The following is a 17190-nucleotide window of genomic DNA, read 5'->3' on the forward strand; positions in this document are numbered from 1 at the left end:
CCGTTTAAGTATGCGGTTTACATCCGGGGCATAACCGTTGAAGCTAATAGTGAGGTTTACCGAAGAATTCTTATCGGCTCGGGGCTGTGTTTGGAATAGGTTCTCTCGATCGGTTGATCTAGCTCTGGCTATGGCATCTTTTACGACCTGATTAGGATATTTTCTATCTGCGAAAGTTTCTTCAAGGCTCTCAAGATGATTGTCTAGAATGATTGATGATAAGAATTCTTCGGTAAACCTCACTATTAGCTTCAACGGTTATGCCCCGGACGTAAACCGCATAGTTAAACGGCACTATGCAATCCTCACCCAATCTGATCGCATGAGTCAGGTGTTTCCGGAACCACCCCGCGTTACTTATCGTCGAGCAAGGAACATCCAAGACAGACTTGTGAACGCCAAGTTAAACAAGTCCTCGGAACACAACGCTTGTCAACCATGCAACGGACGCAGATGCCAGATCTGTAAATTAATGCAAACTGCTACCAGAGTAGAAAGCACAAATTCTAACTATCGCACAAAAATTAATGGTCTATTTAACTGCAACTCTTCTAACGTCCTTTATCTCATTCAATGTAATGAGTGCAAGGCCCAATATATCGGTCAAACAGCTACATCCTTCCGAATCCGATTCAACAACCACAGGTCCGACGTATCAAAGAAACCTAATCTGCCAGTGTCTCGACATTTTAGTAAACCCGGCCACTCAATTAACGACATAGCCATTTTCGTTCTGCAATCGGGTTTTCCATCCCAACGCCTTAGAGAACAAAGAGAATCGTTCCTGATCTACAAATTTAAAAGCCAGATCAACGAGGACCCCGGCGTCCTCTCAACAGTTCGCAACCTAAATTCCTAATTCTCTCAGAATACATACACTCTTTTGTATCTCTTTCAGACTCCCCGGTTGGTCACCCCAGGAAATCATTGCCCTCCGGCGAAGAACTTGACTGCCTATGATTCATTGTACCCCTTTACCTTTGTTTGACAAAGCACGTGTGCTGCCCTCTCTCCTTGTACATATTCCCCTCTCATTCTTTGCAATTGTCTTGCGTCACCATAGTATCCCATTCCTGTTGAAGACAGCGCTGCTGTCGAAACGTCGAATCCCCCATCTTAGTTTTTAATAAAGTCCCCCTTTTATTCCTTATCCTGTAGAAGCACCGTCTCCACTTCTGATCTTTATTGAATACCTATATATATATATATATATATATATATATATATACGTTATATACGATATAGATATATACGTTTCGACAGTGGCACTGCCTTCGTCAGACGAAGTCCTAACGAAGACAGCACCACTGTCGAAGCGTCGACCATTCTTTTTTTAATCTATGTGTTAAATTACCCATTAAATAAATTAGTTTTTCTTAACGTTCTTGTAATCTGTAGTCCACGTCTTATTATTTCACTTTTATTCAACTTCGTAGCCGTCTGATATATTGACCTATTTGCCCTATATATATATATACACACACACATACACTGGACTCTTCTTAAATGAAACTCCAAGGGCATGGCAATATTGTTCCATTGATCAGAAGTTTCATTTAAGCAAAGTACACAGATTTCGTGAAATGCAACTTTATTTCAACTGTGCAAGAAGGGATCGGTGTAACGACGATGGACAACGTTTAATGAACACCTATGACTATACAATGATGAACAAAAATGAACAAGACCCCGCTCACGAACGGTGATGCTGATGATGTTTGATGTGGTACAGGGGTGACAATCTTTAACATCAAGATAATCTGTCTCCACTATTGTGGGTATGGCGGGTAGCAACTGTAGGTAGCACTGTGGGTTGCACTTTGGGTAGCAAGAAACAAAACAAAGTTAAAGACTGTTCTCTTTGGATTTCACGACTGCTTTTTTACGAAATATGCATGCATGCCTGAAGCTTGGAAAAATTTCACGCACCCCTCAATCGTCTACAACGAAGAACATCTTTCTGTTCTCCAGGGCAAACCGCACATCCTCTTCCCACGTCCAGGTTTCTGATAGTATTACCTGTCAGTATTATATGGCATCGTCCACATCCTCATTCAGTATGCGGCCTGCCATGCCGACAGCGTTTACTTTGGCATATCAAATTGCACGGTTTCTGTTTTTGACTTTCTCTAATGATCATGTCCCCAAATTATCCGCAACGTTGATGCAAGCGAAAGTGCTTTATGTGACTGTTTCTTGATAGACTTCGTCAAGACACATGCGGACACGAGCTAAGCCTTACATTGTACATGTGACAGATGGTTTGGATTGCACTGGCTATGACTTCCCCCCCCCCCCCCCCGTGTTGTGAGACGTGAATGGTAGTCTTCCAGGTTCACCAGCATCTTGGTACCTCCACTTGGTTCTGTTTACACAAAGTGCACAAAACATGTTGTTTCAATTATCCGAAGATTTTTATCACTGCATATATAGGAAACCAGCCAAAGGTGACCCTATTGTTCCGTTTCTCTGTAATTTCCGTTTAACCGAGTTTCATTTAGTTGAAGCCCACTGTATATACGAGGGGTGTTCAAGTCAAACCGGGCCTTTCTGTCTCTTGAGTGTACAAATGGCTCGCGCTACTTCTTTTTCGTCATTTTCACACGCGACAGGCCTCCGCGTTCACCACGTAGTGGTCCCATGTTTGTGCAAAACAGAAGAGACGTGCTGGACAAGAAGGTCGACAACGAGGTGAGCGCGCAAATCGAACAGCAAACTGTCATGAAGTTTCTCGTGAATGAAGGCGTAAAGTCATCTGAAATTCACAGAAGACTTCAGGCTCAGTATGGCCACGATACACTTAGCCGCAGCAAAGCATTTGAGTGGTGCAAACGGTTCCGAGACAGCCGTACATCAGTGCAGGACGATCCCGGCCGGGGCGGCTCAGAGCCCAGTGTCAGAGTTCCTGAGAACATCCAACTTGTGGAGCGCCTGATCCTCAAGGACCGACTGACAACATGTCTCAAACTGGCTCGAAAGATGGACCTTTCTGTGGGAACGTTGAACACTATCATTCATGAACACCTCCAGTTTCGGAAAGTTAGTGCCCGTTTGGGGTCGAGGCAGCTCTCCGTGTTTGACCGGCAGAGAAGACTGGAAATCTCATAAGAGCTAAGGTGCCGTTTTGACACTTAAGGACAGCCGTTCCTTGATCGGATCATCACGTGCGATGAAACGTGGGTGCGCCATCTCACTCCTGAGTCTAAACGCACATCAAAACAGTGGAAGCATCCGGGCTCGCCAGCTGCCAAGAAGTTCCAAAGCACCCCGTCTGCAGGCAAGGTCATGGCCACGGTTTTCTGGGACAAGGCTGGCGTTGTTCATGTTGATTTTCTGCCCAGTGGTACCACCATCTATAGTGCATATTACTGCCAGGTTCTCAGGGATGTGCACAAGGCGCTGAAGAAAAAGCGGTCGGGCCTCATCACCAAAGCAGTCCTCCTCCTACAGGACAATGCATGCCCGCATACCGCGCATCTCACGACACGCACCTTACGGGAACTTGGCTGGGAGTTGCTGCCACATCCCACTTACAGTCCAGACCTTGCCCCCAGCAATATCCACCTCTTCGGCCACTGAAGGCGTTCCTTGGGGCCCGCCACTTCAGCTGCGACAACGAGGTCAAGAATGTGGTCCGATCATGGCTGATACGCGCCGGTAAGGATTTGTACGCTGCTGGCATCCAAGCCCTCGTGAAACGCTGGGACCAAGTGCATCAGTGCAGCTGGAGATTACGTTGAAATATAACACTAATTTCTCGCCTGTAAGTTCATTTTACTTTTGCGAAAAATGAAAAGTCCCGGTTTGACTTGAACACCCCTCGTATATAAAAGCAAAACATTAAAGGAGCATGCAAATGATCGGAATAAAATATGACGGGAGAAGTAGAAATTAAGATTCTGAGCCCTGTGAAACACATTCGCACAAAAAGTTTGAGCGTAGCGCGCAATCCTGGCGCGCGATGAAGCTTTGAATCTCGCGGCAGAAATGACCCTTCTCTCGGCTGCCAGCCGCTGACATCATGTGGCCGCGCCGTCTTTTCTTTCTTTTTTGCGATTTCTCCGGCGTCGCGCCGCCGGGAGCCGACCGAGCAGAAAGCGGCGTCGTTGATCGGACGTCGTGGGAAAGACAGGTGATGAACTGAACGCTCTACAGGCGACACGTCTCCTCTTCTTGAGAAAACTTTTCGTGGAGTTGGAGCCCAAGCTCCGCCAGCTTTGATTTCGAAACACGAACGTCCCGGAGACTCGTAAGTGATGCTGCTAAGTGTTGAAATATAGTGCCTCTTCTTGGTTACAAATATATAGTCATGAAGACGCGGCGCAATGACCGGTGTTTTCATTTGAAGAGGTCGTCGACCGTCATGACTTCTCCGTGTTGTGGTCAACAGTATGGGCTCTGAACCGCATGGACACTGGCATCTCCGAGGCGAAAGAGCAGACCGATGAATGCATAACTGTGTGACATTGCGCTTATCATATCTTACTGATACCAGGAGGGCAACATCTCCACAAGCACAACAACATAGATACCAAAGTAAAGTAGTGGAGCTCGTCTGTTCGCGATCTGTGGGAACCCCCAAAACACATGGCCAAATAAGCGAACAGTGGCACATGGAATAAATCTCCAACTGACAGGAATGTATTTAGTCGTATCATATATATGCTGCACACACAGGCACAATAATGTTCACTAAGTAACGACACTTCAGCACAAGCTGAATGGGAACCACAACCGCGTACGATCCACCTCAACCCGAACCGTCACGGCAACACAGATGCCTAGCCACACCTTTTATACTGCCCGCAGTCTTGTTTTATGCAAAACGTACGAGACAAATCATGTAAGAACGCAAGTGAATGTCAAACGCAAATAAATATCAACAGCGTCTCAGTCGGTAAGTCGCCACGATTCCGAAGCTAGCAGACGATTCTGGCGGGGGGCGGACGCTTCTGGCAGTTAATGAAGTGTTCGACCAGCTGACGTCACCACACGCCAGACTCGGCTTGGGGGAGACTGTCGCAGCGGAGCGCATTCTTGCAAACAAATTTTCTCAGGAAATTCGCGCTTTTCGAAGGAAATATTTTGCGTGACAGTTTATGAACGTAGTAAGTTCATATCAAGCGGTGAAAAATATATGTTCCAAATGATTTCCATGCTCCTTTAAGATGTGGAAAACAGATTACAGGAATGTTAACAAAAACTAGTTTATTTAGTGGGTAACCTAACACAAAGATTATAATATGATACAAAACGTTTAAACGAACGGTCAACGTTTCGGCATTAGTACTGTCTTCGTCAGGACAAAGTCATTTTTGTCCTGACGAAGACAGCGCTACTGTCGAAACGTCGACTGTTCTTTTAAATGCTTCATATTCGTCATGTTCTTTTAAACGTTAGCATATTATAATCTTTGTGTTAGATTACCCACTAAATAAACCAGTTTTTGTTAGCTTTCCTGTAATCTGTCATCCACGTCTTATTATTTCACTTTTATTCAATTTCGCAGCCGTCTGATATATCAACCTCTTTTACCTATATATACAGGGTGGGCCACCAACCATGATAGAAATTCATAGTAAAAAACGTAGGCCCTGGAGAGACATTCGGTCAAGGGATTTTGTTCTGCCAATAACTTTTGCCACATATTGGTAACATTTTTATTTCATTTCAATAGACAGAAAGTTAATTTCTTGAATTGAACTCCGAAATTTCCCAAGGCGACCTAACGTTTTTTTTTTTTGTTTTTTTTTGCAGAAATGGGTTCCTCGTGGTCATTTTACTCAGTATAGCACATAATCCCAATCGTAATGCAATGGCAATTGCCTAAATAAATTTGCCTAAAATCCGAGGAACTGAGCCCTTTGCTCCGCCTCTTTTTTGACGGCTCGTAGTTTGAGCGCAAAGCTTTTAATATCTGTAAAGCAATATAATTTCGTAAGGCTGATTATCTTTGTACACAGCAGGCTGACATACAAATTTTAGAATCCTAACTAGAATTTCAAACAGCTGCAGTTTCCAAAATTCCTGCATGTATTCCAATGTGACTCAGTTTTGTTGCTCGAGCATTGCTTCCGTTAGAACGATGGGCTCGGACCTTCCTACGTAACAATATGGACATACTACAAATTACCTGTGTTAGTGCATCGTCAAACGTGTCACTGATCAAGAGAGAAACTGATGTTCTGAGGCTGGAACAACATAGAAGGCACAGATACAAACAAAGCCTCAAATTGCCTAAGACTTCAGATGATGCACCCCGAAAGTCGCTGGAGAGGCGTGTTAGCTTAGCTCAATTGGTAGAGCCCTGGACCGGTAATCCAGAAGATGTGGGTTCGATCCCTACAGCTGACTAACCTTTTCAGTGACTTTCATCTTTCATCGTTGATTTCTTAGGTGTTGGCTTGGCGTTTAGGTGGTGGTGGCTTTGTTTGTATCTGTCCCTTCTATGTTGTTCCAGCCTCAGAACATCAGTTTCTCTCTTGTTCAACAGGTGCCGCTTGCGTCGATTTCCGTCGTATGAATGTGTGTATGAGTGAGCAAAAAATGTAAGAGTGAAAGGAGGGTGAATGAGAGTGAGTGGCTGGTTTGTCGTCCCTTCAGATGACGCACCCCGAAAGTCGCTGGAGAGGCGTGTTAGCTTAGCTCACTTGGTAGAGCCCTGGACCGGTAATCCAGAAGATGTGGGTTCGATCCCTACAGCTGGCTAACCTTTTCCGTGACTTTCATCGTGTCACTGATGTCTCTCGGTGTTGTGCTGCAGCCTGCAGTGAGGAATGACATGGCGCTGAAAAATTTCCATGTTCCCACGTAGTGTTTAGTAACTTCTTCAGCGCCTTGTCCACTTTTTGTTGCCTTCTCTCTCCTGTACGTTCTTCTTCAGTTCATCTGTAGTGAAGAAAAGGAGTTCGAAATATGGCACTCGCGTCCCTAATCAGGTTCACATAGTCATCATTTACCTGCCAAGCAAACTTTTAAATGAAGGCAATACACATTTCTCGAAGTGTGACTACACGGAAAGTAACTTTAGATCCGCAAAAAGTATAGTACACAATTGCACAGGCTCTGGGATGTTAGACTTCACATATGCAGCTAGCTGTGCTTTGCTTCTTTACAACAAGGCTCAGATGATCAATTCAAATTCCTCGTACTGTGGTTCATGGTCCATATTTGAGACTAAAGTCTTGTTTACTTACCAGCACAGAAGGGTCCAAGAGTGAGGTATCTCACTTTGATCTCATCCATGATTCGCTCCCATAGCTTCTCCTTCGTTTGCGCGTTGTGGTACATTTCATCCATCCACAATATTCCACAATGCAGGAAATTCCTCCAAATAAAACGCTATCATCACTATACAACACAGGTTTTGCAGTCGATTTCGCCATAGTGTAGGAGAGCAGGGCTTCAGTTTTGCAGAAATGATTAAACATCCATTCTGTCGAACTGGAATGTGTTCTGTGGTGTCGCAACTTGGGCTTTCTCTCGAGAGGAGGAAAATGACAAACTCCAGCTCTCAAGTTTGAACACACACTGCACTTTATTTACAGAACAAAGCCAGAAATGCATGCAGAAAATGTTGACTGACGTGCAGTCCCGAGTGTGTATAATATTTTCGCAGCTCCACTTGTCCACCCAGCGGAACAATCGTTTTCCCTGTTTTTCCTTGCTTCCTAATTGCCCCTACACACCAAGTTCCCGTTTTTTACGATGTGATTCTTTTTATCGCCTCTGCTCCAGTGGTCACAGCAGGGCGAAAGAAGACGAAACAAATAAGAAAAACGCTGGTCCGTCCTCAAGTCCCCCGCCAACACGGGGACCATTTGTGGGGCGGAGGCGAATGGTACGCGACAGGATTTCGGTCCCACGCGGACCGGAGAAGAGGCACGTTTTGATGACGTAGGCTGTGACGTTTACACCATCCGCAGACCTATCCCGGGGATGCGTCCCTCGTGTGAACCCACCCTAATGAGGTACAGGTATCACATGAGAGAATATATGGAAACTGCGCCACAGTAGTGATCAGTTCACAAATGTCACCGATGACTCCTAATGTCGAAGATCACAGGACAGAAAAGAAAACTCATTATTACACCAGACGGCACCATAAATTTTTTGTGAACCCCCCACCGTGATATCCCATATGTACTTTCTAACTCTGCGTCCAAGCTCAAGCTGTAAACAGTGTAGAATGAAAACCTCCCACAAATCAGGAAAAGGCTGGGACAGTGTGATCACAATTCCAACCAGGACCACAAAGTACACATGGTAAAGGGCATAACGAGATGAATATGAGTAATGAACATGGTATAATTCATGTGAATGACTTAGTATACCTCAACCATGTAGTGGTGGACCAAACGAAGTGTTGTAAAAACCTTAGATAGGGCCCTATTCTCATCAAAGTAGTCGACTTCGATTACTTTTTGTCTCGCCTGTCATTGGTCGTCACGCCTTCTTCACGTGACGACCAATGACAGGCATGACACGAAGAAGGCGAGATTCGGGCCACGGGTGTTCCTGCCACTGTAATGAAGTTCAGTGCACTCTTGAAGTATGCCATGCAATATGTACCACAGAAAACGCTGTTAAAAAAATCATCCCCCTATAGGTATTTCCCGCATGCTGATGTAGCTTTTGTAGATGAACCTATGTTACCACAAAAACAATATTCATGAAATCATGAATAAATGAAACAAAAAGGGCAACTTTGCTTGGATATGTGCAATGATAAAAATCTTCGGGAAATTGGAACAACCTGTTTGAGGTTAAATGGGCAGGCTGAAAACGTTCACACCAACAAACGTCGGAAACAGCCGCTGCTGGTCTCACAGCAGTGACAGAACAGTCGAAGCGAGTGCAATCAATCTATCAATCAGTCATACCAAGGCCATCGTAGTGTTACATTGCCTCATTCAGTTCAGTTCGACTAGCATCATAAGCCTACTTTTTAACGTGTGTCATGGAGTCTGTTAAGAAGCAGTGTCAACAAGCGCTTTCGTTTTCAACAAAGTTGACAATTATTGAGACTCATAATCGGGGAGGGATGACAAAAACAGAAGTAGCGAAGAAGTCCAGCATCCTCATATCGACACACTGAAGAATCCTGAAAGAAATGGAGAAGATACAGGGAGCAGTCAACGCTGGGAATTTTGCTGGCAACCGAACGCGCATGCACTCAGTGCTACATGAAGAGATGGAGAAAGTGCATTTTCTGTGGTTTAAGTGTGCCTGCAAACACACCTTTCCAGTCAGTGGATCCATTTTGGAGGAGATGACCAGGACATTGCAGATGGAACACAAGACAACTTTCGTGCGAGTGACAGTTGGCTGAGCCGCTTCAAAAACCAGCATGGCCTTGTTTTCAAAACAATTTCCAGAGAGGCTGCTGTCAGCAGAGATCTTTGCACCAGCGGCATGGCCGAGTGGGCTAAGGCGTCCACACGTTGGTGGTAACCAAGGTCGTGCTGAAGACTGGGAGCTGGTGGGTTCGAATCCTACAGCCGGCTGTGCTGTCTGAGGTTTTCCCTGGGTTTTCCGAAGACTTTCCAGACGAATGTCGGCACAGTTCCACCTGAAGTCGGTCCAGGACGCATACTAACCCCGCTGTCCCCCGCTCCTTCCTGCTATCCTCTCTCCGTCTGTCCACATCTGTACGTCGCTCATAGCCACAGTTGCTTCGCGGCGCTAACACCCAATAAAAAAAAGACAGACCTTTGCACAAACTGGCAACATAGTCGACTTCAAGAAATTCTGCAAACCTACAAGCCACGAGCCAATTTCAACAATGATGAAATTGGATTGTTTTACAAGGCACTCCCAAATAAGACTGACGCTTAGAAAGGCAAAACATGAACAGGTGCGAAACGAAGCAAAGTGCAGATTGCTGTGCTTGTAGGTGCAAACATGAACTGTAGTGAAAAGTTGAAGCTGGTGGTTGTAGGGAAGTTGAAGCACTCACACTGTTTCAGAGGCATACCTTGGCTGCCTGTGACACATCATTCAAGGGTGAAAGCAAGGCTCAGCGGTAGTGGAACTGCACAAAGCAGTTGCGTTCTTTGTTCAAACAAAGTGCTACTTGACACTTTTCACACAAAACTAATGACTTTCCTGTGCACTGGGGATGCTTGCAGCGTTGCCTCTTGTTCAGGAAAACTGGAAAGTGGCACACACCATCAAGGCGCACATCCTGTTGTGGGACAGGAGCTGCCCGTCCCCTCCTCTTCTTTTCTTCTAGCTGGCTTTCCACCTCATTGCTGGGACAGCCGCGCTTTCTTTTTTGCATTCTTTTTCCCACTTTGCAAAGCCCTTCAGCAACACTGAGCTTGAAATCGATGAGTGCCATTTGGTGCCCTGTGGCTCGTCTATACAGCAACCACGCATTGACGGCAGCCAGGTCCAAGATGTGAAAGGCGATCTTGTGATACCACTTCTTCGACTTAATATTTATCCGGCAGTATCCCAGGGTTGAGTCCAGCAGGTCCAAGCCTCCCATGTACATATTATAGATTTTCACTGACTGCGGACAGGGAATCTTCAACTTTTGTTTCCCTTTTCTGTCGTACCTCTCAGCCTCACAGACGGGTTTGGCTCCGATGTACGTAGACATTGTTCTGACGACTCTGTTGTCATACCAGGTTACGACAGAGACTTCTACACCGTCAACCACAGTCGTTTTTTCTGTCATGGCTCCTCGGCCAAACTTTTTCATGTCCGACTGCTTTGGCATTGTGCATCCAGGAACACGATCTATCGCCACAGTTCCCAAGGGAGGCAGACCAGCCTTTGTTAGGTAAATTTGAAGGGGTAAGCTGTTGAAGCAATTGTTAAAAAACAATTTGTAGTTCCTATGATTGGGCACCGTTCTGCACAAGCGCGTTACAACATTGCTGCTCAGTCCAAGGTTAGGGAATCCGGAGGGAACTGCATTGGTTTGTGCACCAGCAAAAATCTCTATTTCGTAACAAAATCCAGATACTCCACAGAGCACAAATGCCTTATAGCCCCACTTGCAAGGTTTCTTCGGATTGTATTGCTTTAGGGTGGATCGTGTTCTTGCTGGGATTATCTGTTCACCAACTGCTAGGTGTTCCTCTTTCGGCACAAGGTGCAACCTGTCATTGAGCATTGTCAAGAGTGGTCGTATTTTGTGCAGCTTGTCATGTCCGGGTAAGCCACTTGCCACAAAAGTCGAATTGTTGTTGAAATGGAGGAAACGTTTTATCTCCTCCCATCGGTTGCAGGAGAGTGCCTCCGCTATGCTAGGCTGCCGTAAACTTGTGCTCCAGTACAGCCTTCTCGATGGCAACTGCACTACAGACATGAACAGGGCAGTGCCAAAGAACTGCTCTACCTCATCTTCAGATATCATGGTTGGCTTGTTTGGGCGATTCTGTACAGAGTATAAATTTGATTCTCTAGTCACATGGCATATTATCTCATTGGTCATGAAAAACTTGAAGAACTCCAAAGGGGTTTGAAGCTCTAGTATTTCAGCAGGGAGCTTGAGATCTCCGCAAAATTTTATGCTGTCAGGGTCCACTTGCAGTGCTCTTTTAACCCACTTCGATTGGGCAGGCTTCTTTTTCTTCTTAAGGTTTGACAATGCTGGAAATGGGTTGTCTTCACTCTCTGTGTCAGACAATGATACAGGACTGCTGTGATTTGTATCCCATGTGTGTGGATTTTCTGTTTCATCTGCATCGTCTGACAGGTCATTATCTGTGCTGTCTGCACCATCCCCAGGTATATATTTTGTGGGTGCTCTTGCTCTTCCACAGAATGTTTGAGTGTTTATTACTGCAAGACAAAATGCCAAAACATGATAAGAAAGAGAAGAGAAGCACCTACTCAGCTAAAGAGTCTGTTTGTGCCAGAAAGTATGATATATAACCAACCACAATGTAGGTAGTTTTTCACTTGACTGCATGTTGTGTCATAAAAGACCAACACAGAAAACTACACATTTTAGAAGATAAAGCAGCTTCTCACATCTTACATGAGCACAGTGTGGAATGATGTGGGAAACGTGTGCTGTGCTTAGCATTCTCCACCGCTGATATTGGTGGTTGAGTTGGCACTATGACAAGTTAGTTTTGAGGGCCTATCGGATTTTAATGCAAGTGACGACGATGCCAGTCTGGGACTAAAGGCAAGTTTAACCTTAAACCAGAAGGCTCGAATTAGAGTCACCGACCGATTTTCCAGACTTCCAGCAGCTACAAAATCAGCCCGAATTATCACAGTCCAAATGTATTGTGGCGAATTTCAGCTAGTGTATATTACAGTCTTAAATGGGACCGATTTTTCGGACTTCTGGCAGCTACGAAATCAGTCAGAATTATCGGATAGTCCAAACGTATCGTGGTGAATTTCCGCAAATGTAGGGTACCGTTCTTGTACGTGTTCGCAGCAGCAAGGATTGCCGCTGTGAACAGGTGCGCATCAATGACATCTTCGTCACTAGCATCGTTTTATTTAGTAGGTGCCGAAGACAACATTGATACAATCGTCGCTGATATGTAAAAACAACAATGTCGAATGTCAATGAATTTGCGCCTTTGCCTCTACTAAACACGTATATTAAAGCAACATCATTGAAATGATCACCTGAAGTTGAGGTCAACATTTCAGTATTTCAGATACTCGTAGTTGAAGATAAATGTGTTGAAAGATTAGCTCTTGGAGCGTGTCTTATGATTTGGTGCAGCGTCAGGTTTGGGTAATGAGCAAATAAGCTCCACCCTCCCGCACGCTGTGCTTCAGCCAACACCACCTAGATAGAGAAAGCCTGCTTACACCTCGACGTGACGTAACAACGAAGAGTCAGCCAATCGTGATCGTGTTTTCAACAAGCACAGCCAATCATGAACATGCTTTCAGCGGTCGTAGCCATGGAGACGAACCACCGCCAGCCGCTGTCGTTTGCGACAAGTGAACATCCCCTCGTAGGCTACACAGGAAAACAAAATAAAGCGCAAAATGGTCCCATATTTTTTTCAAGACTGATTTTCTGGAAAGCATGTTGCACTTTTAGCCTACAAGTTTGAATTTGCAACCATTTGCGAGTTCTTGAATTCACAGAATGGCGAATCGTGGTAGCGGACGAATTCTGACTATATGTCCACATATCGAAGGAGGGAGAGGAGGCAATGAGCAGGCCTTCTGTATCGAGGTGGTGTTGCTTCAGCACATGCGTCATGTCGGGAGCGGTTATTTTGTAACTTGGTGTGAAATATCAGGCCCGGAGGCACATTATTCTACTGTACTTATGGCTCTTGGGAGCCAGTAAACCCCAAAAATGCAGGTTTGAAGCGACACGAGTACAAATAATCAAGGCCGGTGAGAGAAACCAAGAGCCCTGGGGATGGGTCCCGCCCTTGCACCCTCCTCACGTTTCGGTAACATATAGCCAAAGTATTTCTTATTTATATGATTGCATGTGTCTGAATCAAACACATGTCTGCCCTGAAGAGACCCACGCCCTGGGGCTCCATCCCCAGCTGACCTCCCTCGCTCGCCAGCCCTGCAAATAATCAAGCAGGTCTTCTCAAGAACGGTCAGAATTATTGGATGGGGAGACACATTGGCTCTATGGGGTGTTTGATGGTGTCAACAGTTTTGTCAAAAAAAAAAAAAAAAATTGGACAGTTCGAATTGTTGGTTGGTGACTGTACATTGTTTTCGAATTACCAACTCACCGATTTCTGCACACACTGGAGAGCTTGGCCAGCGAATTAAAACTTGAGAGACTATGGGCCGCATTCCCAACCAACCCTGAGGGCTCCCTATGTAACCGCAAGCCCTGAGGGAGGAGAATTTCATTTCCCAAAGCGCGCACGTCAGTCAATTGAGCTCACGAGCTCCCTGTACGCTCCTGATGGACGCTCGCCTCAAAACAAACATGGAGGACATGTACGATTTCATGCATAGATCGCCTCGAGTAATTCAAGCATTACCCTCACGATGTTATTGTCGTACTGACGGTGCGACGAATTCGGGACTGGGAAAACCACCTTCAGCGGTACGACAAATGTGAATTCAAAGAAAGATACTGTTTATTGAAATTTTCTGTGCATGAACACTACCGAATACTGGACGTCGGAAGGGGCATGGACAATTGTGGCTTCCCTTGTCCGCCTTTCCAGTGATTGTTACAATCTTGCCGTTTTAGTATAACAGAGACACACATAGAGACGACGTTGAGATGGGTACAAATCATATCCGCAGTACCCAACAGTTCTATATGTAACATCGGAACACAATATTGACATGAAGTTCGCAAGCCAAACGCAAGCAGAACAGGAGATATCAAAGCAGCAGACTACAGCAGTCGGAAGCTGAAATGAAGCGAGGTCCTGCACATGTCCTTCTGCCCCATTCTACGAGGAATCGGGCCGAATCCCCTTCCAGCCTCCCGACACCCACCTCTTCGCTGAGGATGCGGGGGCTTACATTTAAGAAACGCATGCTCTCTTGGGGGGATGTTCGCCCTCAAGGGACCCTGGGCTATGGGCACCCTGAGGGCAAACTTGCGGGTGGTTTGGGAATACAGACCTATGAGTCCCGTAAGTGATGCCGCAATACTAAAGAATGGTTCATGCAAAACTCTAAAGCACACATATCTCAACAAAGTTTGAGAAGGAGCATAGGTGGCGTTCTCCAACAAATGGCACAACATAAAATTCCCTTTAGGAATAAAAAAATTCCCTTTGAGTTTGAATTAAAAGGGTTGCGCTCAGTACGTCATTCAATTAAATGTTGTCCGTACAGTGAAGTGTGAAGGAAGAAATCCGGATGCCAGTGAGAGCCATGTGTAAAAATTTAATACGTACTTGCTTGTTACATGTATTGATATATTACTAAATAGCAGTGTTGTACGTATCGCCGTTACAAGTAACGCCGTTACAGTAATCGATACATTTTCGGTATCCGAGTGCGTATCGCGATACTTTTTGAAATGAGTATCGGAAAAGTATTTCCGTTACAAATTTATGGTAACACGATCTCTGTATCGTTACCGATACCGATACTTTTTAGTGCCCCACCTTTTCTTCGCCGACCATATTTCTCACTCTTATTCATTGTCAATGGTCCTCCTAGCCCTCGACAAGAAGCCTGTGGACACGCATACGTGCTCCGTAACCGGAATTATACGAAACACATGTTTACTGTTTTTCCTTGAAACTGGAGGAAATAACCACGCTGTGTTCAACAAAAGAGTTGAGGTCAACGAACAGAGGTCAAGTCTTTGATAGTGCGCTCTGGATTCCACAGCTAAGCTGCCCTGTCGCAATGAGTCACGCTCACATATACTGTGGCATTGTTAACTTCGGATAGGATTCCTTGGTCATTGCACTCCACGATATGTGTTGGCTCACACTAACGTAATTGTCACACTGGCCTCTGTCAGCAGCCGGAGAGACCACGGCCTGCAAGAATGGCAGAAGATGTCTTCGAGAACCAGCTATCGCTAAAAGTCAAGCATAATGTGTCTAAGCTACTTATGAAATATGCAGTTTTTTACTGCAAAACTGTTCACGTAAGCGATATTTCATGTTGCATCATTTTCGTATTTCAAACAAAAGTATCGCGCAAAGTATCGCGTTACTGTTTTTTAGTAACGGTAGCGATACTCCGTTACTTTAAAAAAGAAGTATCGATATCGGTATTTCGATACTTTTTACTCAAGTAACGAGTATCGGTATCGCGATACCATATTTCGGTAACGGGTACAACACTGCTAAATAGTAGTAGGAAGTTGTGAGGACACACTAAAGGATTGTATTGAGCCATCAACCTGAGTAGATTAAGTGCAGCTTCGGGCCATAACTGGAACTAGAACCACGAACCCCATAATTTTTCTCGCACTTGATTATTTATATTAAGTGTTATAGTATTAAGTTTGGAAGAATGGGGTACACTGAGTCTGTTGGCAAGGCATCGGAGCTCACAGTAGTGTCACCTTGGCCCACATTAGGGAGGCAAAAGGCGATGGCAACCTAGTATTTTTCTGCCTTCTTTGTAGTGCTGTGCAAATATTTGAAGTATTCAATATATTCATGTCGAATAGCTCTAGTTCTAGGTATAAAAGCTCCAATTTTTGGATATTCAGTGGAATGGTCTTCTCACAAATAGTTGGAATATATGTAAATTATCATTCCGGTTGAGCAGACTTCAGTGTTTTCATAGTTTCAGTTTAACTAAAGTGTACTAAAATAACGATGGTGGGTTCCCTCTTCAAGGCCCCGCTTAGTGTGTGGTGGCGCTGTCGTCGACTTCCCTTCAAGTTCCTACTCTTTTCATGTGAGCAACTGCGCGTGATCTTGTCTCTCTCTAGTAGTCTTGCCGTGCGTGGTTCCATCCTTATGCTATATCCTCAACGTTTTATCTGCGACAGCTGTTCGACAGGGCATTTTCCTATACAGGGCGTCTTCTTTTTTTTTAGATTTTTTTATTAAGAAACTATAAGGGCTATAGACATCCTGTTTTCACTTCTATCATCTCTGGGCCGGCGGACGTTCTTGGCCATCTGTTGCTCAACCGTCAAATGACTAATTACCTAAAAATCGTTAATTAACTTTTTAATTATAAAAGCTACAAAGTTGTCCCAATGAGAACATCTGTTCCCTTCGGTCACCTGATATCATAGCCGTTTTCAGAACAAAAGTCTGTTCGATAGATTGTCCTAAAAAATTTGTGAAGGAACACCATTCTTTTATTTTTATTATTTATTAGTTATTTTGTTCATTGTGCATCTTCGGAGACGTGTCTTTCCTTCACCCCCAATGTGAGAGAGTGAAGGAGCATAGTGCCGCCTCATGCGCCGAAGACGAGCTTTCACTTGCGGAAACAAAACAAAAAGAAATGCATCAGGTGACGCCATCGGAACTTCCCTTATCTCGGGTTGCAGTTTCTGTTTCCTTTTAATCTTTTTCCAGGATGCATTGCGATGGCGTGCTCTTTATGATGTACATCAAGACCCCAAGCAGCAAAATGTACCGAAAGTTGAGTGCAATGGGGGTGGACGGGTAGGTGGAAGGCCTTGAACAGACTCGTGAAACTAAAGAACAATGATAAGACACATACCGTCCACCCCTATTGCACTCGACTTTTGAGTACATTGTGCTGCTTGGGACAGGTCAAGGTTGCATGAACAAACATCCGGGCCTCCTACCGGATAGGTAAGCCCCA

At 44.9% G+C, this 17190-nt stretch overlaps 1 protein-coding gene and 1 non-coding gene across 10 annotated transcripts in view; one reads left to right on the plus strand and one right to left on the minus strand.

Annotated features, from left to right (window-relative positions):
- The window catches only part of LOC135371405 (piggyBac transposable element-derived protein 3-like), a 140239-nt gene that overhangs the window by 68836 nt on the left and 54213 nt on the right, over window positions 1-17190 (minus strand). The window contains exon 10 of one of the 9 annotated variants that reach the window (XM_064605466.1): window positions 7514-11796. The exons of the other annotated variants lie outside the window; for them this stretch is intronic. Coding sequence (XP_064461536.1) covers window positions 10019-11796 — 1778 coding nt within the window. The 3' untranslated portion in view covers window positions 7514-10018. Of the gene's footprint in view, window positions 1-7513; window positions 11797-17190 lie in introns of those variants that run through there. 9 annotated transcript variants of the gene reach the window in all.
- Window positions 6282-6354, plus strand: Trnat-ggu (transfer RNA threonine (anticodon GGU)). Its single transcript has one exon. It is a non-coding gene; the product is annotated as a tRNA-Thr (tRNA).

Source organism: Ornithodoros turicata, unplaced genomic scaffold, assembly GCF_037126465.1.
Source record: "Ornithodoros turicata isolate Travis unplaced genomic scaffold, ASM3712646v1 Chromosome11, whole genome shotgun sequence".
In the NCBI taxonomy this organism is placed as follows: Eukaryota; Metazoa; Arthropoda; class Arachnida; order Ixodida; family Argasidae; genus Ornithodoros; species Ornithodoros turicata.